This window comes from Macrotis lagotis, chromosome 6 (genome assembly GCF_037893015.1).
Source record: "Macrotis lagotis isolate mMagLag1 chromosome 6, bilby.v1.9.chrom.fasta, whole genome shotgun sequence".
NCBI lineage: Eukaryota > Metazoa > Chordata > Mammalia > Peramelemorphia > Peramelidae > Macrotis > Macrotis lagotis.
This window is the reverse complement of record NC_133663.1, coordinates 72676844-72702895: the sequence shown is the minus strand read 5'-3', so window position 1 is coordinate 72702895 and position 26052 is coordinate 72676844. Positions and strand designations below refer to the sequence as shown.

The window sequence follows — 26052 nt, the reverse complement described above, 5'->3', positions numbered from 1 at the left end:
ATCTTTTTTTTTTTTTTTTAGATATTTTCAAGGCAATGGGGTTAAGTGGCTTGTCCAAGGCCACACAGCTAGGTCATTATTATACGTCTGAGGCCAGATTTGAACTCAGGTACTCCTGACTCCAAGGCCAGTGCTCTACCCACTGCTCCACCTAGCCACCCCGCTCAGAATATCTCTTGATTCCTTCCTGTAGCTCGCCTCTCCTTCAAGCCCTCGCTTCTTCATTTGTCTTCTAATTGGTCTTCTTTTACTCAGTTTCTTCCCTTTCATGTTTCTGCAACATTTATATTCTTAAAACACAGGTTCACTGACTTCCTATATTGACTTTAGGATAAAATACAAGCTACTAAGTTTACCATTTAAAGCTCTTCATAGAATGGTTCCTTGCTTTTCTTTCTAATCTTATTTCATATTTCTCCACTTACTGGGCTACTTTCTTTTTCATTTCTTATCTTCTATGTTTTGCAAAATCCTGTATTGTACTCCTTCACCTTAACTTCCAAGCTTAAATCTGGTGTGCCACTTCTTCCTGTGGGAAGGCTTTGGGTGCACAGTGAACCAATATCTTCCCTCAATAGCAACGGTGACAAAGGACCCCATAAGCTACCAGAACATATTTATCTTACCTACTTTCTCTCTCTATATAAAACTGTCAGAATTCACTTGTAGATTTGTGACTTGAACCAGTAAGATGACATTTTCCACAATCTTATTTACCCACTTGCTTTGATTGTGACTAAATGGTGAGGGCTGTAAACTGATTTTTTTTTAAAACAAGGTAAAACTGGAACAAGCAATTTTTTGTTAATTTTATTTTTAAATGTCTCTCTAACCTTGATAAATCAGGAATCTTGGCTCGTAATTCTCCAGAAGATCAAGCAGACATGACCAGACTTGATTTCAGTCTTATAAGGTAACCTTTTAAGTAATTAGTAATTTTACAAGATCAGCTAGAAAAATGATAAATATGAAAAGGCCTCTTCCTCACAGAATTCTAAAACTCAATTGCTCTTATTTCTGAGTGATCATTTAAACAGATTTATATGTATATAATACCAGGATAAACTTTTGTTATGTGGGTAAAATCTTGATTAGAAACTAGAAATCTCAGAATTTATAATTAGCTGAGAGATCATTTTAATTACGTTATTACTTTCTGAATTGACATTTAATTTTGAAACAGTTTGATTGCCAAAAGAATATGTTCTTAATAACATACCTTTACTTTCTCTGAAAAACAATACTTTTTGATTAAACAAAGAACTGTATTCTTGAACTTGGATAGCAATGATTCTTTGGGCTCAATTTTGTTGCCACTCTCTAACTTCAGCTATGTTGTAGTGATTGTGCATGTTATTCTTTTTACACTGCTTTCTTTCACAGCAAGTTTTCCTGTACTTATGTTTATTCATACTTGGCATTTCATATGGCACAATAATATTTATAAACCACAGCTTATTTAACTAAGTCCCAGTTAGACATCTGTTTATTATCTCAAATTTTTTTGCTATGGACAATTTGTAGGTGTGCATCTTTTCCTACAGTTGGTAATAATAATGTTTGTCCTTTGTTCTCAAAGAGGACCACAGACAGCATCAGGAAGATGATGTCATGACAAGTGAATTGGGTTTGAGTCTGGGGTGCTGTGCTAAGTTATCAATTTCATGTTCTCCTCTAGAGTTATCTGGATCCAGGGGCCAGATATGAATCTGTACTATGGAGATGGCCCTGGATGTGAGGCGTTCACGGTTAAGTGATTTTCCCAAGGTCACACAGGTAGTTAGTGTCTGTGGCTGGTTGATAATTCTTTATTAGCTGCTGCATTGATGTGACTAGAACACAGGCCATGTCAGGCTTTCCAGAAGCTTCTCAAATCTAAGCTATGTACTTCACAATTCAAAACCATTTGGACTTCCTTTTCCTTTGTTTCTATATTCTCTCGTGATCTGGCCTGGAATACAGCTCTTCACCTTTGTTTCTTTTAGGACTTTTTTAAGTTGTTAACATCTGTGAGGGAAAGTGGTACATAGTGAACCAACACTAACTTTCTTAGATGTGTTGCATAATTCCCAATTTTTTTTTCAAAAGGGTTGAATCCATTGACAGCTCCATTAGCCAATTAACTCATTAGTTATAATATTTAATGTAATTATAATATTATAATAAACTATTATTAATTAACCAATTTGTTTTTTTATAGCCCCTCCAACAATTAGTTTTGTCTTCTTTTAGCACTAGTTTAATAGGAAACTTAGGAGTGCTTTAATTTGCATTTTTTTATATTTAATAATTTTGGATATTTTTTTCTGGTGGTTATTGACAGCTTTAAATCATTCAGACCATTTGTTTGTTGAAGGCTATCTTTTAATGTCTTTTTTATGATGCTGAATTTTTAATACCATGTTTTTCATAAGATTATACAAAGATTTCCCCTTCAAATCCATATCTTTTTGTTTTATCTGGATTGTTTCTTATTTGGGGCAAAAGTTTTTTGATTTCACAAAACCAGGAATGCTACTTTTTCTTTTTTTAATTTCTTCCAATTATGAATTGACCTTTCCATTAATTAATGAAAATCATAACCTTTTCTCCTCATTTTATTAGATAGTCTTTTTTATATTTAGGTTATTTGCACCCTTGGAATTTATTGCTAAAATGTTATAAATGTGACCTGAAGGTAACATAGGAGTCATCTCGTTTTCCCATCCCCCCCCACCTTCTTCTTGTTTCATGGCGGGGGGGGGGGGGTGAGGAGTAAAAATGAAAAGCAGCGGATGGGCTGTCCAGGTCCAAGAGCATTGACAAAGCCCAGGAGTCTTTATCAGTGATCACACTGGCTAAACCCAAGGTTCTGAGATAGCAAGAAAGGCATTTTTTGATTTTTTTTTCTTTCGTTTCATGCTTTTTTGTTCTCATCCCCTCAAGCTTTATACTTTTTGGAGAGGACAGAGTTTTAGAATATAAAGCATTTAATAACAGCTAATGTATATGTAGCTCTTTAATGTTTTCAGAGGCCTTGCCACTTAGCTTCTTTAAGTGACTGTCAGCTGGGTGCTCATTAGAGTCCCATCATCATCTGTAGGCCTAAAAGTAGAAGTCATGATGATAAAATGCACCAAATTCTTAAGACTTTCTGATTTTAATGCCAATTTCAGACTATTCAATCTATTTTGGGTGAATTACTTTCATTTTTTTAAGAAGATTATAATGTTTTTTTAAGTTGTGAGAAATTTGAAACTTTCCATTTTAAGTAAATTCTAATTTTCTTCCATCTTCAGGGTTGTTGTTTGTAATCTATATCCTTTTGTGAAGACTGTGGCTTCTCCAAATGTAACTATCGAGGAAGCTGTTGAACAAATTGATATTGGTAAGTTGAGGATGATTTTTAGTAGAGTATGTGATGAGATTTGATTTTGGCATCCATTATTATTGAATAAAGTTAAATATTTCTACCCATCTTAGTCTGTTCTTGTAAAGATGCAAAAGTATTACAATTCTTTAATTTTTAATGAATAGCTTTTAACGTTTAGGTCTTCATTCCAAGAGATGAAATTGAAATATATCATTTAAATGACTTGAGAGTTTATTTTGAAAAGAAGTAAATTGACTTGATACTTTATTGCAGGTGGAGTAACCTTACTTAGAGCTGCTGCAAAAAACCATGCTCGAGTTACAGTTGTGTGTGACCCAGGAGATTATGAAGTGGTGTCAACTGAGATGCTCAACTCTGATTCTAAAGATACTACTATGGAAACTAGACGTCAACTAGCATTAAAGGTATGAAAGGTAAAAAATGTTTTGAAAAGTCAAATAGTTGTATTATTATATAAATGTCTATTGTGTTGTTTGTAGGCCTTTACTCATACTGCTCAATATGATCAAGCAATATCAGATTATTTCAGAATGGAATATGGCAAAGGAATATGTCAGATTCCTTTAAGATATGGAATGAACCCTCATCAAAGCCCTGCCCAGTTATATACAGTGAAGCCCAAACTTCCTCTTACAGGTAAAGTTCTAATTTTGTGTTTGTTTGTTTTGTGTGTCCAGAAACATCTGAAGTTGTTTTGCTTTTTTAAATGGTAATGTTTTGACTTTATAGTAAGTAGTCTTTTATGAGAAACTCAAGAATTTTTTCATTCATGATGAATTTTATTTTTTTAAAAAAAAAAGATTTTTTGTCAATAACTTTTATTTATATGACCTTACTTTTCCCCAGTGTTTCTCTCTCTCTAGAGGGGAGAAATAGTTTTTTATAAAGTCCAAAGAAAAGAGAAAAAAGTCAATGTCATTTATTAATACATTGAAAAAATCTGAAAATTTTTACAATGTACAGTTATTTGTAACCTTACCTAAGCAAAGAGGTAGGATGGGTTGCCTAGGGGAAAATATCTATTTTGGTTAATAATGATAGAATTTGGAAATAAAATTTTTTTTAATAAATTCTATATTTAGTATTCATGGGTTTGTGTTAAATCAATGAAAAGTTGAGTAGAGATCAGTTAATTTCCAATTATCTACAATTACTGTATAATAACAGATTTTTATCCTCATTTAATATTTCTCATTATGGACTGATATGTGTTGCTCCTTGATTACCATATTCCAAAGTGCATTTAATGGGGGGGGGAAATAAATAAATTGTAGCAAGATATAGATCTCTTCTTCCCCATCTTCCCTACCCCCCAAAAAATTATTGGTAGTGTATTTGTTCTAATTCAGATTGTCAGGCTTTTTATTCTTATAATCATTATGTGATTTCATTTTAGTCATTCCCTCTGTTTCATGGGGATAGGAACTCACTTGTACTTCAGTAGATGACCCCTAGCAACTATGGACAAAACAATTCTTCACTAATGATGTGAACTAGTCCTCAGCAGAAATTTTTGTACATTTACACAATATGCCATTGACACAATTCTCAGGCTTCAGCTGCTTGGTTGTTTGTGCCATCGTTGAGTTATATCATACTGGCATAGATTGGGGATGCAAGGAGACTATGTGAGTGATGAATGCTTGGGATAGGACTTAAGTGGAAGATAGGAAAGGTAAATTTGGGAAGTTGATTTTTCTATTTCATGTTTTATATTTCTAGCATTTTGTACAGCCTAACCCTTGGGAGTTGGAATCAAGGTTATTTCTACATGACCTCTGGAAATTTGCCTTGGCAGACGTTATGCCATTAGTGGGAAGAAAAATGTATTTTAAGTGCTTCAAGATTTGAATATTGGTCTGATTTAGAAGAAAGCAAATTAAAAACTTATAACTTCATATAACTTAGAAGTTCTATTCTATGTTTAATTTATTTTTTTGCTTCTACCAATATTATCTGGGGGACATGTTTGTATTTTACAGTTGTTGCTTTTTTAAAAAAGTGAAAAAGGGAAAGCATTCCTCATAATTCTATTGATCATTATTTATAAATTTGCTTATCCATCTAGATTTGGAAAAATCAGTGAGTTGTCATCTAGTTCTTTAATGATAATCCAGTCTTTTATTTCTCTAATTGCTATTTTGGTTCTATATGTGTATGCAAAAATAAATATCTGAGCAATTCCTTACTGTCAGCACCATCGTTTGTATTCTTTAAATCTTAGTTTGCTATGTGTTTCATCACATAATGTGCATATAGCACCACCTACCTCAGTGATTACATCTGATAGTACTCAACCTCAAAATTGAGAAAGAAAGAAAATGTATTTGAAGAGATTTTTCTTGGGGGAAAGAGTTGGGGTTTTTTTAAATCTCAATAAGAATAAAATTTCTACTTTTCTAGTTTGGCAGTGATTTGAGAATTAAACAGCCTTGAATATCTTATTATCCATACTACATTTTAAATGATTGTTTGGGAAATTTAAATTCGTGTTAGCTAAGAGCTAGACTAAGAATATTAGCTATGTAATCTTTTTGGCAGTATTATATATTTCTTCCCTACCTTTCCATTTATTAGTAAAATAACTTTGAAAAGAAAGGGGGTAGTATCATGTGAGAGATTATCGCATCCTTTATTGGTTTTCATATTATGTATCCTTTGTTATTGTTATTTTTAATTAGATTAAATGACTTGCAGTTTATTTGTAAGATCAGTGGTATGTTCTCTTGTTAAACTAACAATTGAGCAGTGTTTTAGTATAGCTTTAACATATATATATATATATATCAATTATTTTTATGCATATTTGTGTAACTGCATGTATTTTTGTTGTTGTTTGTCCTTTATTCTCAAAGAAAACCATGACAATCAGGTAGGTGATGCCATGATATGGATGTGAATCATATTTGAATGAGGGGGGAACTGTGCTAAGTCACCAACCTCACTTTTTCCACCAGAGCCATCTGGGTCTAGTGGCCAGGTATGAATCAGGATGACTGGAGGTGGCCCTGGATTCAAGCCAACCTGAGTTAAGTGACTTGCTCAGGATCACACAGCTGGTAAATGTTGGATGTCTAAGACTGGATTTAAACCCAGGTCTTCCTAACTTTAGGGCCAGTGCTCTATCTACTGTGCCACCTAGCTGTCATTTTCTTGCTGGAGGAGAAAGTAAGACTGATGACTTAGCATAGCCTCCCTCACTCAAATCCAATTCCAGTGCTTGCCCTAGCATTGACTCCCCGATGTTGTGGTCTTCTTCAAGAATGAAGGACAAGCATTACTCTCTCAAACCAAACTACTGGAGGCAATAAACCAGGAGACTAGTAACTAATCATAGAAAATGCAACTCCTCCTACAGTTTTGTTCCAAGTGTATGTGTATATACTCAGGACGAAGATATTAAAAGAAATAGGCTCTCTATTTGAACTTTGTGGTCTAATGCTCTAATGTGTCTATATGTCTCATATGCAGTTCTGAATGGATCCCCTGGGTTTATAAACCTTTGTGATGCCTTGAATGCTTGGCAGCTAGTAAAAGAACTCCAAGAAGCTCTAGACATTCCAGCAGCTGCCTCCTTCAAGCATGTCAGTCCAGCAGGTAATATATCTTATTTTTAGCCAAAATATTTTACCCCAAAGATGCTTAATATATTTTAGTTTTTATCTTTTCATTCTTATTTTAGTTTCTGTCCTTAACATTTTAAGAATTTAACTACTATTAAATTCTGTGATGCCTGAAGCCATCTTTGCCCATGCCTTTGTTACCTGTGTGAGTTATACTGATCAGTTTATATGCTGTTTTTTTTTCCTGAGTCATACAAAGTATCTCAAATATTATTGAATTTACTGTTAAAGTGCCTCTATGACATAGAAAGGGTAGGAGACATAACTCTCTTATAGATCAGGTTCTGGGACAGGAAATTGAAATGAGATGACACTGAGGTGATAGTTTATTGGAAGTCAAATTTGCATTTTGTATTTTTAGAAGGACTGAAATGAACACGTCATGAAACAAGTAATTAAAGATTATGTAGGAAAAATGTGAAACTAAGTACAGATTCACACAGGTTTCCTTCTCACCAATCAGAACCAATTGGTTAAATATAAAGACATAGTAGAAGGAGGAACTTCATCTTATTATGCACAACATAGCTGGAGCCTAATGGGAGTAGTATGTTTGTCAGAGATTGGGAAAGGGAGATGTGTAAATGAGAGATGATTGTTTACCACTTAATATTCTGAGAAAACTAAAAGGTTCCCATGAGACTGTATGGCAGTGAGTTTATTTATCCCTGTAATCCAAGGACTACAGCTAATCGTTAGCACCCAATCAAACCCACTAAAACTACTGATTAGTTTTCCCTATTTATTCACATGCTGGTCAGCTGGTTTCCATTAATTGGACTATACAATTTGTAAGTTGTTGAGTATGAATGTTTAGATTTTGTAATTATAAGTTGAATTTTTGAATGGTTTTATGGTTTTGTCCACCAGGTGCTGCTGTTGGAATACCACTTAGTGAGGACGAGGCTAAAGTTTGCATGGTTCACGATCTCTACAAGAACCTTACTCCATTGTCAATGGCATATGCCAGAGCAAGAGGTAGAAAAAATAATAAATCTGGAAATGAATAGTACTACTTATCTTGAATAGTGTGATAAGAAATTAATGGTGTTTTCTTAGAAAATTATTTCAGTTGTTATTTTTTAAGTTTGTCAGGCAAATGTTATTTAGGCAAATATCGTTTGTAGATTTATTTCCAGGTCTTATGTTAAGATCTTGATGAAGTATCCTGATACTATAGAAAAAACTATTGACGTTGGGTCACAGAGTCAAAGGATTTTACTGCCTGCATGACAATGGATGAGTTGCTAACTTTTCTGGGTTTTGTTTTCATCAGTTGTTAAAAGGAGAGAAGTTGGACTAGACAGTTTCTAGCTTAGGTCTAAATATCTGTTCTTATGTGATCTTGAAACTCAAGTTTCATGTGGTTAATCACCCATTTATGATCTCATTCTTATGAAATCTTAACAGTCCCTTGTAATGGTTTAGATGCTCTGTTTATAGAATGAAATGGGGAATGTCTTTTATGTTATGTTCTAGTTTGGTAACTTAGCAGTACTTTTTCTGGGATTTGAATAATTTGAAAAGCTTTTTATCAGGTAAGTAGGGGAATGAATGGTCAGTCATATTTGTTGCTTCAGTAATGATAGATAGAATCTGCTATAAATGACTAGAAGGGAAAATGAGATAATGGGAACAAATGAGTATAGGTTGAAAAAAGATAAAAGTTAGTCAAGGGAATACTAAGAAGAATGAGTCAGAGAGTAAAAAAATGGAAAAGTAACTATGTTGTCAAGAGTCCTGGAACCAGAATAAGAAGTTTGTATTTCATGCTGTAGGCAAGACAAGCACAATATGAAAGATGGAATAGAGAGGAGCTTAGAGGGAGGGAGACCAGTGAGAAAACTTAGCATAGTCAAGACAAGGGTGAAAAGGGAAGAATGTATGTAAGTAGGATTGCGAGGGTGAGATCACAGACAGGGTGACAAGTTATTTTAGCCAACACCTTCATTTTTCACTTGAGGAAACCGAGACCCAGAAAGATTACATGACTTGTTCAAGGGGCAGAACTTGAATTCAAATCTAGAAATCGTAGATCACTCTGCAGTTTGAAATCTTGGTGTTACTAGATTTATTTATTAAAAACAAGAAATACGAAATTACTATCAGTAGAGAAGGTTTAGGGATTTGCATTATGAATATGAGCTTTGAATTTATTCATTACAGTTAAGGTAAAGTTTATCCTCTCCAAATGATATTTTGTAATTCTTATTTTGATTCCAAGAACTTGTGTTATCATATGACCTACAGACTTTGTGCCAAAGAAGCATAGGATAAATTTTAGCATAGATTTTTTTTTTTAGCATAGCATAGCTTTTAGTATTTTGTAAATGGTATTTTGTATTTTATTTTCAGGATCTGATAGAATGTCCTCATTTGGTGATTTTGTTGCTGTATCTGATATTTGTGATGTCACCACTGCTAAAATCATCTCCAGAGAGGTTAGTAAAAGATTTTGGCCATTTCTTCAATAGTATTGACAAATGTTTTTAAAAATAAAACAGACATACATACATACATACATAAACAACACCCCTTCACCATTTACAAATCAGTGATATGTTTTGTCATTAATACAGAGTTTTTAGGTAGTTAAGATTTATTCTTAACATTAACATGTACCTTGCAGAAGGTTTTGAAAAATCAGTAATGAATTATTTCCAGTGCTAATAGTACTGTTGAAAACTTTCATAGATTGACTTTTCCTAGACTGAATGTATGCCACAACTATTTAATAATTTTGACCTAAAATGCGGATTAACCCTCTATAGAATTTGAATACATATTTGAGTAGCAGACCAAGTATCAATCCAAAAAGCACTGATTTAAAAAGCATCTGTTAAATGTGCAGGGCCGGGGGGCGCAGCTAGATGGCACATGGATAGAGCATTGGCCCTAGAGTTAGGGTTACCTGAGTTCAAATCTGGCCTCAGACACTTAATAATTACCCAGCTGTGTGGCCTTGGGCAAGCCATTTAACCCTATTGCCTTGCAAAAAACTAAAAAAAAAAAAAATGTGCCAGGGACTGGGCTAAGTATCTGAGACTGAAAGAACCTCAGCTTACTAAGAGGAGTTGATAGTTTATTTTTGGGGTGATAGAATGTCATTGGAATATGTAGAATAGGAGAGGGACATGATCAGATTCACAGTATAGTAAAAATCATTCTGGTGCCTGTGTGGAGGATGAATTGGAACAAGGGACCACTTAAGAAAGATGACCAGTTAGAAAGCTATTGCTGCAGAGGGCCAAACACATAGTAGGACTTATTGTTAGAGGTGATGAACACTGGCACATATGGAAGAAATGTTGTGAAGGTAGGGACAGAAAAGTTTGTCAGTGGATTGGGTAGTGGGTGAATTCAAGGGAGGAATCAAAGAGGATATTTACATTTAAGCCTGGGTGACTGAGAAAATAGTTCAGTATTCCCGTAATTTCTGTTGATGAAAAAATTGACTTGCACAAAAGAGCTCTTATAAGCCTCTTGCATTCTTCCTCATACCTTGGTTTTGAGGGGTTTGGTATTTTATTAAAAAACCATAATTGTGTCTACTAATTATCAGCTATAAAGGAGTAGGGCTATTAGAAAGTGGAAAGTGAGAGCTAGAACACATGAGACAGCAAATAGATTTAGGTATTTTAAAAGTCCTTGGGCACTTTGCTGAGTTACAGCTTGGTACATTAATGATCCAGCAACTACCATTAAAATAATTGATGTTTGTAATAACAGCCTCAACTTTTCAAAAGGTTTAATTATCTTGTTCTTTCTTAATGCTTTATTGGCAGTTAGTTGGGTAGTGCTCTCCTATAATTGCTGCTGGGGAGGCTGAGACTGGTAGAATGCTTGGCCTTGGGATTCTGATCTCTAGTGGCCTAAGTTGTTCAAGTGTCAACACTTAGGTTAATACCGGTTCAGGTGGGACAGTCAGGCCACCAGACTTCCTAAGAAGGGGAGAAACAATCCAGTTGGAAATAGATCATCTTGCTGTTGGGTCCTTTGTTTTTGAAGAATCAGACATCAGGGAGGTGATGCCATGATATGCAAGTGAATTGGATTCAACTGAGGGAGTGCTGTACAAAGTCAGCAGCCTCACTTTTCCCTCTTTTGTCAGCTGGGTCCTGTGACCAAATATAAATCAGGATGACTGGAGATAGCTGGATGCAGTGAGAGACCTTGAAATAGATCTAGTACCACTCACTAGTGGAATAGTTTCCATAAATAGAATATTTATTTACTTATTTTTTCCAAGTACATGCATTGGTAGTTTTCACAATCTTTTTTTTTTTTTGCAGAGTTTTGAGTTACATCTTTCCTCTTCCTTCTCTTCCCTTCCTATCCTCCCCTGACAGAAAGCATCTGATAAAGGCTATGTATAATTATGCTAAATCTAAATCCATATTAAATAATGTTGTGAAACAAGAATCAAATCAAAATGGAAAAAAATCCCATAATATCTAAGACAACTTGTAAAAATTGAAGATAAGCTTTAGTATCCCTTTAAATTCCACAGTTCCTTCTCTGGTTTTGGATGGTATTTTCTATTACAAGTCTTTTAGAATTGCCTTGTTTATTTGTGCTGCTGAGAGGAGCTGCATTCATCATAGTTTGGTTCATCAACCAATGTTGCTCCGTTCACTTCAGTCAGCATTAGTTCATGCAAGTCTTTTCAGTCTGTTCTAAAATCCCATCCCTCATGATTTCTTATAGAACAATAGTATTCCATCACATTCATACATCACAATTTGTTAAACCATTTCCCAATTGATGGGCATCCCCTCAAATTCCAATTCTTCGCCACTACTAAAAGAACTGCTATAAATATTTTTGTTCATGTGGATTTTTTCATGATCTCTTTGAGATACAGACTTAGGAATAATATTGCTGGATCAGAGGGTATGCATGAGTTTTTTTCCCTCCCCCTTTGGGCATAGTTCCAAATTACTCTCCAGAATGGTTGGATAAGTTCACAACTCTACCAATATATTAGTGTTCCAGTTTTCTCACATCCTCTTCTACATTGATCATTTTCCTTTTTAGTGATACTGGCCAATCTGATAGGTATGAGGTGGTACTTTAGAGTCGTTTTAATTTGCATTTCTCTATGCAGTATATATCCAATAATAATTTTTAGAGCATTTTTTCATATGACTAGAGTGCTTTAATCTTTTCATCTGAAAATTGCCTGTTCATAACCTTTGTCCATTTACCAATTTGGGAATGATTTATATTCTTATAAATTTGACTCGTTTCTCTATATATTTTAGAAATGAGTTCTTTGTCAAAAACACTAGTTGGAAAAAATTGTTTCCCAACTTACTACCTTCCTTTTTAATTTGGGTTTCATTGGTTTTTATTTGTGCGAAAACTTTTCAATTTAATGTAATCAAAATTATCCATGAATGGAACATTAATAATCTCTGTATCTTTCAGGGTTACATTTGAATTAAGGGCAGCTGGGTGGTACAGTGAGTAGAACACTGGCCCTGGAGTCAGGAGGACCTGAGTTCAAATCCAGTCTCAGGCACTTAATTACCTAGCTGTGTGACCTTCAGCAAGTCACTTAACCCTGATGATCTTTCATCCAGGGCCATCTCCAGTTGTCCCGATTCATATCTGGTCACTGGATCTAGATGATTTGGAGGAGAAAGTGAAGCTAGTGACTTAGCACAGCACCCCGCCCCCCATTCAAATCCAGTTCATGTGCTTGTCATAGCATCATTTCCCCTTTGTTGTGGTCTTCTTCAACATCATCATGAGCTTTCATAGGAACTAAACAGAAATTAAGTATTTAAAAGATGGAAGATAGGTTTTGGCTTTTGCTTTTATTGCTATTGAGGGGGTGGTAATTAAGAGTCTAATATTATGTGGATAGTACACAAATTAAAATATTTAACTAGAATTTAGTCTTTGTCCTTTAATCAAAGAATGATGATGCCATTTCTCCAGCAGGATGCTTCATTGTAGAACACATTGTAAATACACATCTTGAATATTTTTTTGACATGAGATATCAAAATATTATTAGGCTTCGAGTTATTGTTCAATTTTTGTGAGTAATATTTTGGTGTCATTTTAAATACAGGATTGATTTAAATGTAGTGTATCAGGCTTTGTGTTGGGGGTCAGGTGATATATGTCTTTTTAGAAGGAAGATCAAATAATTCTTCATACTTAATCTGTTTGATTAACTTCTTTTCTGAATTAACTGGAAATAGATTGGAGAGGATAGGACCCCTTTTATATACTTATGAAACAATTTAATTAAAAAATATGGTTAGCTTCCATGTGTGCAAGTTTCCATGAACAACACTAAGAGTATAATTGGGAACTGCAAGTATAAAGTGAAATGGAAGGCCTGAAGTGTGAATGAAGTACAGCCAGAGAAAGGTCACTTTTTGGGGGACTCTGGACTTCATGGATTGAACTGAGCAGTTAGAATAGCACAAATGAGGAGGATTTTAACTGGTTACATTGTAGGAAGAATACTTTACACATAGTAGATATTAATAATTATTTTTCAAATGTTCATTTTTCTAATAGTTTAAATTTATTGTGATAAGACTAAAGAACAATTAGTAGCCCAATTTGTTTGGAATAGTTTTTGTGATGGAGGGAGCATTGTGATATAGGACTGGAAGGATAGTTCAGAAGCAGATGATAAAATGTCCTTAATGCAAGATTATTGTCTTTATTTTATCCTATTGCAACAAGAGAGCAGCTAAAGGAATTCACAGGTCAAAAGGTTAATTGTGAAGGGTGGATTTGAGAATGGGGGAGAGTTTTTCAGAAGTTAAACCAAGAAGTAACATGGATTGAACTAAGGTAGTTTTAGTGTGCTTTGAAAGGAGAAGACAACAAAATATGTTGTGGGGTTCGAGTCAATCAGATTCGGCAACTGATGGGGCGTGGAGGGAAAAATAGACTTCTAGAGACAATGTGATATATAGCGTAAAACAAAATTGTTTTAGAGTCAGAGGACTTCAATTTCAATCCTGGTTCGACTAGGATATATAAATATGAATAAGCAAGTCACTTATTCTCTCGGGGCCTCAGTTTCTTACTTGTAAAATAAAGGAACTGGTCTAGATGGCCATAAGGTACCTTCTACCTCTAAATTTACTGTTCTTTGACTTGGAGGATCAATAGAGAGATTGATATCAGGTAAGGCAGGTTTGTTTTTTTTTAGTATGGGGTATTTTTTATTGACTAGTTTATGAAAGAGCAATTTATGATATTAATCATAGACAAGTAGAGTAGATAGGTGTTGAGAAGAAGTGCTAGTGAGATATTTCTAAGGATAAATGTCTAATTAGCAGTTGGAAACAGACTAGGAGTTTGGATGAAGAATTGGAGCTGGGTTTATCAATTCAGTAGCTCCATGTATAAGAATGAGCATTGAAATCAGATAAAAGAGAGTGAGGAAGTGGTCAAATGAGAGAAATTCTCAACTCTAGTACCAAGTTGGAAAAAAATAGATCCATTGCAGGAGGCAGATGCAGGATAGACTTTGTTTTCTTATTTTATGATTGACAATTTATATGTAGAAAGTAATTAAAAAGCCATATGGTAACCAAAGTGGTTTCCTTATTTTTCTAAGCGAAACAGTCTTTTTTTTTGTATCTTAACAGGTATCTGATGGTATTATTGCACCTGGATATGAAGAGGAGGCATTGAAAATCCTCTCCAAAAAAAAAAATGGAAATTACTGTGTACTTCAGGTTAGTGCAGAAATGTATTTTTTTTTAAATCATATTTTGTTACTCTCGTTCCCCTCTCCCTCCTTCCCTCCATTCTTGTGAATCTTCCTTTTATTACTATGTCTCTTGGGATATGATTTTTGTTTTCCTTTAAAAAATTGACAACCTTCTTGCCTTTTTATGGTTTTCTATTTTTACATATATGCAGGCACACACCCTTTTTCCTCTTAGTTTTAATCTATAATGTTCTTATTTTAAAATATTTTAAAAATTCTTAAATATCCCAAAAAAGAGACTTTTCAGAAAACAAAGAATTCTACATGATGCTATTTTACATTACTTTTAAAATGTTAGTGACCTCTTATATGGATATCATACTAATCTCTCTTCCCCTACCCCAGTTAAAAATTAAGAATAAGGTGGGGAAAAACTTTGTAACAAATGAGCATCTTCCAACAAAAGGAATCCACATATTCCAAATTTCTTTTGACCCCTTATTTACTGTAATCTCTCAGGGACTGGGCAGCATGCTTCTTCATTAGGAATCCTGGAGATGAGGTTGGCATTGACTAGAATTCTTAAGTTTGATTTTTTTTTCTTTCTAATATTAGTCTCTGTATAAATTATTTTCCTGATTCTACTCATTTCATTTTTTTTAACTTGTACTACCTAGAATTCTCTAAACATCTTTTACTTTTTCATTTTTTTACCTTCCAGCAACATTTTGCCATATTCACATTTCAGTTGTTTAACTATTTTTCAGTGCTCTTAAGATGCAATATAAAACCCCCTTTAATTCCCTCCTACTCCCCTTCTTCCCTTTTGAGTCCCCTCTTCAGAATCAGGAGATATATATATATATATACACACACACACACACATACATACATACATATATTTTCTTATGACTATTTTCTTCCTGGGATTGTTTTGCCTGTTACCTATCTCCTCTTTTTCCTCATTCATTTCCTTGTTGAATCTGATGTATTTTATACACACAGACAGTAGATGTGTGTGTTGAATCATTCTTTGTCCATTTCAGATAAGAGCTTTATCTGATGCTCATTCCTCCACCCCTCTGTGTGTACTTCTCCCTGACCCCAATTCTGAGAACTAGTAAGTTCTTTCTTTTTCCTTCCTCCACTGTTTCCCTCTTATCCTTCCTTCCTTTTCCCTCTTCTTCATTGGAACAGAACCAATCCATCTCTAGAATCTTTGTTTTTCTTATTTAATTCTCTCACAACTCTTTGATCATATTAAGAGTTTGAAGGGATGCATTTTCCTTCTCCTTTGTTAGAATATTGGCACTATATCATCAACTAGCTTCTTCTAGTTGAAATAAGTTTACCTTTCTAGGGTTTCTCTTGACTCTTATGTTTATATTTCATTGTTTCTTTTTTGCTTTAGCCTTTTCTTCAGAAGTACTTACTTTAAGTCCTATATTCCATTTAAAGTCCTTTTTTCCTATTAAGCTAAAAAACAGATGTTCATGGGGAAAAAATAGAACAAATGCCAAAATAATTAAATTTTGCATTCTAAATTTTAGAAGCACAGATTACTAACTAATCATCATTAAATATTTACTAGGTATTTTGTGCAAATAGATGACAAGAAATTTGTCTTACTTTTTGTGTCCTTATTTCATTTTGACTAGTGGTAAGTCCTGTTCACTTGCTCTTCAAGTTAGATATTATCAGCTTTCTGCAAATGCTTGGCAAGCTGAGATGTTTCTGGTAGCTTACTGTGTTTAGTGTAACTTTTCCTTTTCAAGTCTTGAAAGACATACAATTTAAAGAAATATAAAATGCACAGTTATTGTTTTAAGCAATAGGGCCCAATCATTTTCTATTATACTCCTACTATATTGGATTTATCCTGCTAGGAAAGAATTGTTTTGAGCACTGCATATTTCCTTTTATTTTCTTAAAATCATATAAGAAGAAAATTTTAAATTTTTATTTTTTTAGATGGATCCATGTTACAAACCAGATGAGAATGAAATTCGAACACTTTTTGGATTATATCTAAGTCAGAAGAGGAATAACGGTGTGGTTGACAAGTCATTATTTAGCAACATTGTTACAAAGCATAAAGATGTAAGTTTAAAATTTGTTTCATTAGTATTAAATATTTTATCACTGATGTTAAAGATTAACTGGTAAGAATTTTATTTGTTTCTGTGGAAAAAATCATTCTCTTGGTTTCTGTGTTCTCTGTGCAGTGGTTAAGTTTTTAGGCCACACCCTAGAAACTTGAGGGGTGCTCTAGAAACTAGCCACTTTGTCTGACTTTAACTCGATTCTCTTGTTTAAACACACAAAAAATATCTCAGAAATAGGTCCTGAATTTTTTGTGATATTATTCGGTGTTTATTGTGTCCATTGATTTACAAATCTCAAAATATTCATATGTAAGGGTGTAGTACAGGTGTGACTGAAAATCATGTGAGTAGTTTCTCTGATTTCTTAATCCTGAACCATATTATTTGTATCATGTTCTCATGCCCATCATCAGGTATGAACTCTTGGTTTTGGTGTGTGTGTGTGTGTGTGTGTGTGTGTGTGTGTGTGTGTGTGTGTGTGTTTGTGTGTGTGTTTGTGTGTGTTGCCTTGTTGAGGGATAGTTTTTCAAAGACAGTAGAGTTTCTCATTCTTATCCTTTGAAATACTTGTTTTGTAGTATTTTTTATCTGTTTCTGTTCAGTCAGGTGCTGCGTTGTCCTAAGTGTTTGGCTTAGAAACTCTCAGGTCAGATCCTTCAGACCCTGGCCCTGGCTAAGTTAATGTGATCTCTTCTGCCTTACAGAGCTGTGAAAGTGAAATGAGATAGCATTCAAAAAGTGCTTTGCAAACTTTTAAATCATTATTCATATCCTATTTTAAATTATTACTATTATTGTTATTATGAGCACAAAAAGGCACAGTGACCAAGTGTACCCCAAATGTTTCTTATTCCTTTGAGTGCATGATGAAACCAATTCTTTCAACTTGCTAGCCATTTATTTGCATTTTCTTATGTCTTCTAATTTCTTTTATTGCTAGGATGTCATTTATAGTTTCATTTTCTTCAAAAGTATGTTATTTCAGGGGCAGGTAGTTGGCTCAGTGGATAGAACACTGACCCTGGAGTCAGGATGACCTGAGTTCAAATTTGGCCTCAGACACATAATTGCCTAGCTGTGTGACCCTGAGCAAGTCGCTTAACCCCATTGCTTTAAATAAAAAAGTTAAAAAAAATTTCATTTCAGTCCCTTTACATTCATTTATCAAGCACCTAATTTATACCAGGTACTTATTGTGCTAGGACTGGGAATACAAATAAAAATGAATGTATTTGTTTAACTTTGGTCAAAAATTGCACATTTAGAGTATCAAAGTTAAATATGTTTATTTCCACCACCAGTACCAAAATATCAAATATTTTTACTTTTCTTTTTTATTGCCTTTATAGTACAAAAGCCAGCTTAATATCAGGCCCAATACAATTCTTGTTTATAGTCTGGATGATGATGTCATGTGACAATTTCAGGCACAATCAAGTAAAAAGTTCTTCCATGGGCTGGGTTTTCATGGTATGCATTTTCAATTATAGATGGTTTTATTACTTTTCAGTGACTATGGGATAAGGAAAACCAAGTCTTTGCTTCTTTATTCATTTTCTAAATGACTTGGCAGCTCTCTGAAATTGTTTGTGCTTCAGATTTTGTGGAATAAAATACAGCTAAATCTCTTTGCCATGATAATAAATTAGAGATTCTCTTTACTGCATCTCTTAAGTCTGTGACAAAGATATTGATTGCACTGATGATCATTTTTTAAAACTAGAGACAGATTGGTAGTGTGTCTTCCCTTTTCTGTTCAGCTTAAGTCCTGTATTCCTTACATGTGGTTAAGTATAGATGTGCCTTGGTGTGGAAAATATTATATGAAAATGAATTCTCTGAAGACAGGATGTGGCAGAATGCCAACACGAGTTTGATCATTTAGGACATCACAATATAACATAGATTAAGTGTTTTAACATTTACAAACAGGTTCTACATATTAAACCACATTTATTGAGTTCTTAAAGCCATACATTTTCTTAAGCCAGATATATTTTTTAATGGTCAATTAAGGGCTTACTACAAGTAATCTAATAGCATTCTACTGCTTCAGCTACAAAAAACAAAACTATTAGTGTGTATCATTGATTTAATTTACTTTTATTGTCACATAAAAAAAGAGACAAAGAACTTTAATGCATTTGTAAAGTGTAAAATTGAAATTTTTTTTTTCCAGTTACCTGAGTTTGCTATCAGAGACCTCATTGTAGCTACGATTGCTGTCAAGTACACTCAGTCCAATTCAGTGTGCTATGCTAAGAATGGTCAGGTAAATTGTTTAAAGAATAGCAAACATGTCAGTTTTTTTTTGGGGGGGGGGGCAATGTGTAAAACTCAGTTTTCCTCCTAAGCAAATAAGATTTATTCTGTACTTTATTTTGCCTAGCTGTTGTTGAAATAATGATGCAAAGTCTTTTAAATAAGTACAGTCTGCCATCATCCCTTTCCACAAAGCATTCAGTGATCACTGTTGAAACCCTAAGTTCATTGTATTTGGAATTGTGTTCTGATTTTAGACATAAACTTAATTCTGAGCAGATATGACATACCTTTCTTAAATTTTCAAAAGTGGAACCTTTTTAATGTGCCATAAATAATTGAAATGCAATTGAGTCCCAGAGGCTGTTTGCTTCTTTAGTATTTTATTGTCCAAATCCATTTAATAATGACATATTTACATATTTACATTTTCTTCTCACAATGTATTTTAATTATTATTTGCCTATAAACAGAATATCCTGCTGTCCATTGCATGTGATCATTTGTTTTGTGATAAAACATTGCTGCAACTTTACAGTGAAAATTTGAGGCCTCTAGGTTATATTAATACTGGGATAATTTGGAAACATGGCAGTTTTCTCACGTTGTTCAGAGAATGCAAAAATTCATTGTCAGAATTCTGGCATATATGTAAATAAACTTATTTTTTTTAAATGGAATTAGCTAGAGAAACCATGGTCTTTATCTTCATAAAAAAAGGAAAATTAAGTTTTTCTTAATTATGAATTGAACATAGTTGTGGACATTAATCATTTAACTATGATAGCCTTTCATTTAATTAAGGGACATGCTGCTGCATTTTGTTCGGTTGTTCTACAAGGTTAAACTTAATAAGATGCCAAGTGATTCTATTGTTTTGCTATTTTCCTAGTTTATGGTTTTAACATCTGTTGCTCAATAGCTTGCTTGGAAAATCTGAAATATCTGACATTTTGCTATTTTTATTTTCATTGCCAAAGTAAATCTGAGTAATACTTTTTTAAAAAATTGTAAGTAGTAAATGAGGGAAGACCAACTTGCTGGTCATCAAGACTAAAAATTTATCATTTAAATCCAAACTTTATGTCTATAGTATATCTTTATGTCTGTATTTTATGTATTTCTGATTTGCATAGTATACAGTTACTTTAAAAAATTATTTGGCTATAAGAGGATGAAAGAAGGCTTTTGAAAAAAGATCAGATTTTTAAAATTATGTTGTTCATTTTAACCAACTTATATATTTTTCAGGTAATTGGTATTGGAGCAGGTCAGCAATCCCGAATACACTGTACACGCCTTGCAGGAGAGAAGGCAAACAATTGGTGGCTTAGACATCACCCCCGGGTGCTTTCAATGAAATTTAAAACTGGAGTAAAGAGAGCAGAAATCTCTAATGCTATTGATCAATATGTGACTGGCAGCATTGGTGAGGTATGTACAGGGCATCTCTCCATGAAATTCCATGTTTCTAATGGATGGGGTAGTGGATAGAGGACCAGCCTTAGTTTGTCTGGCCTTACATGTGAATCCTGCATGAAGCCTGTGTGCCTCAGTTCTTCATCTGTGAAATGAACTGGAGAAGGAAATGGTAAATCACTTCAGTATTTCTGCCCAGAAGAAAGGCACTTCAGTATCTCTGCCAAGTAAACCCCAAATGAAATCATGAAGACTTGGACACAACTGTTGACTAATAGCAAAAACAAATGGGAAAAAAATGACTTTAGTCATGTATTCTTGTCATTTCTTCATAATCCTTTTTGTCTTTTCCTTGAATAATTCACAAGATAGTACACCTAATAATTAGTAATAATTATGAGACTATGTTTTTCTTATTATGGAGATATTGTGTACATTTGATAAAGTAATATAAATTTTAGTATAATCTCTAGTTTGAGCCTATCTTACAACAAAATCTACTACTAATAACTAAAGCAGTTCTGTAATTTACATTCAACTATTTGAATGCCTTCTGTGCTTCTGAGGTATTAATAGTCATTGACATGCCAAATGAACTCAGGAAAAAAAGAAAAAGAACCAAGTGTTTATCTGATATGGACTTTAGATGACTCCTGAATAATTCATTTAGAGTTGTACTCTTGAGTTTAACATTTCTCTCTCTATTCCTGTTTAATAAGGACACTCTGAATAATGGTCATTAATGAGGTTAGAGAATAATGATGCCCTCTTGTCATTCTATATAGATAGATAGATAGATAGATAGATAGATAGATAGATAGATAGATAGATATAGTTTCAGTATAAGTGCCAGTGAAATTGTTTAAAGTTGAAAAACATTGTCTAAAATACAAACTCTTAAAAAAAGAAAAATACTGTGAATCACAATATAGTTAACTATCTTGAAACTGCTTAAGAAATTGGTTTATAAACATAGTTCATTAAAATGAATTGCAATTAGAATTCCTGCTTATCAGTTCTCATAATTCTTGAAAATTCTTTAAAACATAAAATTCTGGTTTAATACATATAATAAATGCATCCACATCACCTAAACAAGCAGTGTTTAAATAAAATTTGTGAATAATATGTAGATTAGAAATGTTACAGTTACAACTACATTTGATTATAACCTGGAATTCCATTATTAAATTAATACCTGTTCCATATAAAACCTTGATAACATCAGATGTAAAAGGACTATAACACATATAAATTGGGTTGTGAAAAAAGTGTGGTTTCTATTAACAATGAGGCAGTTTGACTTCACAGATAAAAGACAGGTCTTGGTTTTAGAAAGACCTAACTACCTCCACATCCTACTTGTGTCACACACTAGTGGTAGAAGTCTGGATGAGTCTTAAATTCTCATGAGTCTTAAATTCTCGTTTTTGCAGTTTAGTTTGAGAGTATATAGTAAAGAGTAATCTGTATTGTTCACGGGACTTTCCTTAATAAATAAATTCCTAAATAAAATCCTTTAAAAATTAATAAAATAAAAAATACCAAGAAGATAATTCCTACAAGTTATTTTAATGCTTATAATTTTTTTTATTTTTTGTAGGGTGATGATTTAGCCAAATGGGAAGGATTGTTTGAAGAAATTCCTAAACTTTTAACTGAGGTAGAAAAGAAGGAATGGATTGATTCATTGAAACATGTGTGTCTCAGCTCTGATGCCTTTTTCCCTTTTAGGGATAATGTAGACAGGGCTAAGAGGGTAAGTTTGGTGGATGAGGGAACACTGTCATAATGTAATTATTTTTAAAATACTATTCTTAATGTTTCCTGGATCTAGATCTGGGCTGCTGCTGCTAGCTGTGTGCCCTGAGGGCTGGGCTTCACGTGCTCACTCTAGCAGAGGTCCCCCCGCTGATCCCCCAAGTTGTGCCTGGTGCTACCTGGGGTATCGGTCAGGAAACTCCCCTGCTGCTGTGAGCTCCGGCTTCCAGCACTCTGGGGCTGCCTTGGGGAGGCTGAAATTCCTTTGCTCTGGCAGGCCACCCCTCTGGTGGACCACCCCTCCGACCCCGTGGAGCTGAGCCTTTCAGCTCTTTTCCAGGTTACCTTGAGCTGGAGAACTCAAAAATGTATAATCTTTATAGGATTTTGTTATGGGGTCAATGACTAGGCTGAATTATTTGAGAAAATTCAGTTGATTCCTTGTAACAATTTTTTTTTTATCTTTTAGAGTGGTGTAGAGTTCATCGTGGCTCCCTCAGGTTCAGCTGCTGATCAGATTGTGATTGAGGCTTGTGATGAACTTGGAATGACACTCATTCATACAAATCTTCGACTGTTTCATCATTGATTCTGATGCATACTTTTCTGAATGATTTGCAGAAATGTATCATGCATAATTGTGGACAATCGTGATAATATATGAAAAACTTGAATGGAGATCTTTTAAAAAGAAACTTTAAATATTTTTTTCATTCTTTGAAACTTTGAAAAAATTAAGAAAGTTTTATCAAAGAAATTTAGTCATGGGAGTAAGTTTGATATATATAGTTTCATCTTTGAGGATTGAACAACTCCTGTATTTGATTTCTACTGTACATCTTTATGTAAGAGTACAGTATAACTCGGCTATTTGGAAAGCCATTTAAATATACTTATCTGAACACAGCCAATAAGCAAGCAATAAAGGACTGAGCAGCAAAAAGATTTATTTTCCTTTCAGACCCTTACTCAGAATTCATTCATTCTTTATATTCTAACTTATTACATGTTTGTGTGTACAAACAATAACAGATCTAACATCTAACAGATCTGGTCATTTGATTTCTAAACTCACCCAAAATTTGAAAAAACAAATTAGAATCAATCTTAAAGAGGTATTTCAGCTTTCCACTCAGAATAGTTGCCATTTTGGTAGCCAGTTCTGGTCTGCTGAAATCCAGTTAGCATCTCCACAAACCCTCCCCCTTTTATTTTAAAGGCAGAAAAATGTGGCTTAAGCTGAAATTGAAGAATCCCTGAAGAGTGATTGTATATTCACTCCAAAATAAAGAATAAAACTAATAATAGCTAAAGAGCGATAACATAGTTATGTATTTAAAGGAAAGGTAGACCTTAATAAGCATCCCAATGCTGCTCCAGGTGTACTGTTTCTTGTAAAAGTTTCACTGGAACTTTAGGTTAGCCCTTTTGGACCCTCTATCTAGACTTTGTACTAATACCTACAAATGTGTGGTGACAATAAGAAGTTTCTGCTTCTATGTGTGTGTGTGTGTGTGATTTTTTTTTTGCTTTTTTTAAACCTTAAACAATTTTTTTTTGACTAGCTTAAAGCTGTACAAATAGTTTGCTTAAAGTGAACTTCAGGAGTACAAGCAAAAAGAAAACAACATGAGTTTTTTTTCATAAAACATGATGAAATTAATAATAGTTTTGTGTGTTTCTTTTTAAAGGAAGACCTTTGATTTCATTGATGTAGAAAACTTGCATTGAAGATTGGTGAAAAAATTCTGCCAATGCAAAAGGCAATTGTCTTGCAACTAAAGAGTGTTACAATATTATTGAGGTATAAAAAAACAAGTGACATACCCAGTGTGCTCAAAGTGGGACTTGAATTATTGTCTATAACTTGGAGGCCCCTCTCATGACATCTGCTGTGCCCAAAACATTTAATAACTGCTTCTTCAAATTATCCTTAAAAAATCTTAAGTTCGCTGGTGTCAAGAAGAAACCTTAGAAGTTGCTTTCTTTTTTTTGTTTTATATTGATTCAGCTTAAATCCTCAACAGTTAAGTAAATTGATCAACTTTCAATTGGTCTATTCATTTTCCCAGTTTTCAAACATTAATATATTGAGATTTATGAATATCACATAAAACATTCTTTGGACTGAACCTTGCAACAAGAATTTGAATTTGATCTAATAGAAATGAAATTGGACTTCAGTGGTCTCTTCTTGGTTCTATTTTTCCTTCTGTGAAGGGTGTGTGAATGTTCAGCATATTTGCTTTTCACATTTTAAAATCTCTTAATTCCCTTAACCCTGCAGTTCCTTTCAATTTTTTATATTTGATTTGTGAGCTATGAATTAAAGGAAGTGCTCCTGTTACATAGTTTTTTCCTAAAGCACAAAAATTTGCTTCTTAGAGACACCATTCTTCACAACTTGTTTGTGAACTCATTGGTCTTAATTTTCATTTGTTTTTTAAGACACTCAACTGCTTTCCTTTAACCCAGAGTCATAATCTGTTAAACTGTACTTTTGTGATTAGTTGTTTCTAAAGCAGGCCAATTTAGCATTCCTCTTTAGTGTTAAGAAAATATGACAGCTTGTTTTGGTTAGCTTTGCAATGCTTAAAAAGATATTTCATTGTAGTAAAAAAGCACCTGTTTCCATACCCCCCACCCCCCAAAAAGTACAAACATATACAGCAATGAGCATTTCTTAGTAAAACATCCTTTATATACTAGTTAATTTGTTAATCGCTAGGAATACAAATGTATATTAGTCTTTATTGTTCTCAAGGGGTTCTTATTCACCTGAAAACTGGGGAAGAGTGGCATTTTATTTATATATATATATATATATATATATATATACACACATATATATATACACATAAATATACATACATATATATATATGTATGGTTTAAGTAATTATAAGATAAAAGCAAAAGGAATACAAAAGAAGGAATGGTTTATATACAGAGATTTTAAAGGTAGAATTTGAAGGAGGTGATGTGAGGGGAAAGGAAATGTGATATAGAAAAGTGAGCCAACCCAGTTTGTGGAGGTATTTAATTGCCACACAGGAGTTTTTAATTTTGTCTTTTTCCAATTAGAATAAAAACATTATTTTGAGTTTCAGGTTCTTCTTCCCTCTGCCCCCCCCTACATTGACAATGCAATCAATTTGATAGAGGTCATGCATGTATAATCATGCAAAATATATGCATAATAGTTTGTGAAAGAAAAAAATAACTCAAGAAAAATGAGTTTTAAGAAGTATTTTTTGATGTGCATTCAGGCTCCATCAATTCTTGGTGGATACCATTTTTCATCATGAGTCTTTTGGAATTGACTTGTATTGTTGAGAATAAATCATTCACAGTTCATCATTGTACAATATTGTTACTGTATACGATGCTCTAGTTTATATCTGTTCATGTAAGTCCAGGTTTTATGAAAGCATCCTGCTTCTCATTTTTTTTATTTTTTTAGGGTTTTTGCAAGGCAGTGGGGTCAAGTGGCTTGCCCAAGGCCACACAGCTAGGTAATTATTAAGTGGCTGGATTTGAACTCAGGTACTCCTGACTTCAGGGTCAGTGCTCTATCCACTGTACCACCTAGCTGCCCGCTGCTTCTCATTTCTTAAAGCACAATTGTATTCCATCACAATCAAACTCTACAATTTTTTCAGCTGTTCTTCAGAGTTGATGGACATTCCCTCAATTTCCAGGTTTTTTTTTTTTTGCCATTTCAAAAATCTACTATAAATATATTTGAAGAGATAGGTCCTTTTCTTTTGTTTCTTGATCTCTGGAATATGAACCTAGTAGTGCTATTGCTGAATCA

The 26052-nt window shown here is 33.7% G+C and overlaps 1 protein-coding gene across 1 annotated transcript in view; it reads left to right on the top strand.

Moving 5' to 3' along the window:
* ATIC (5-aminoimidazole-4-carboxamide ribonucleotide formyltransferase/IMP cyclohydrolase) overlaps window positions 1-23776 on the top strand; it is a 34881-nt gene extending 11105 nt beyond the window's left edge. The window contains exons 4-16 of the mRNA XM_074191439.1: window positions 847-913; window positions 3279-3367; window positions 3626-3777; window positions 3853-4009; window positions 6845-6970; window positions 7867-7974; window positions 9352-9437; window positions 14625-14714; window positions 16661-16789; window positions 18974-19066; window positions 20308-20490; window positions 22079-22234; window positions 22706-23776. Coding sequence (XP_074047540.1) covers window positions 847-913; window positions 3279-3367; window positions 3626-3777; window positions 3853-4009; window positions 6845-6970; window positions 7867-7974; window positions 9352-9437; window positions 14625-14714; window positions 16661-16789; window positions 18974-19066; window positions 20308-20490; window positions 22079-22234; window positions 22706-22825 — 1556 coding nt within the window. The 3' untranslated portion in view covers window positions 22826-23776. The remainder of the gene's footprint in view (window positions 1-846; window positions 914-3278; window positions 3368-3625; window positions 3778-3852; window positions 4010-6844; window positions 6971-7866; window positions 7975-9351; window positions 9438-14624; window positions 14715-16660; window positions 16790-18973; window positions 19067-20307; window positions 20491-22078; window positions 22235-22705) is intronic.
* The last annotated feature ends 2276 nt before the right edge of the window (window positions 23777-26052 follow it).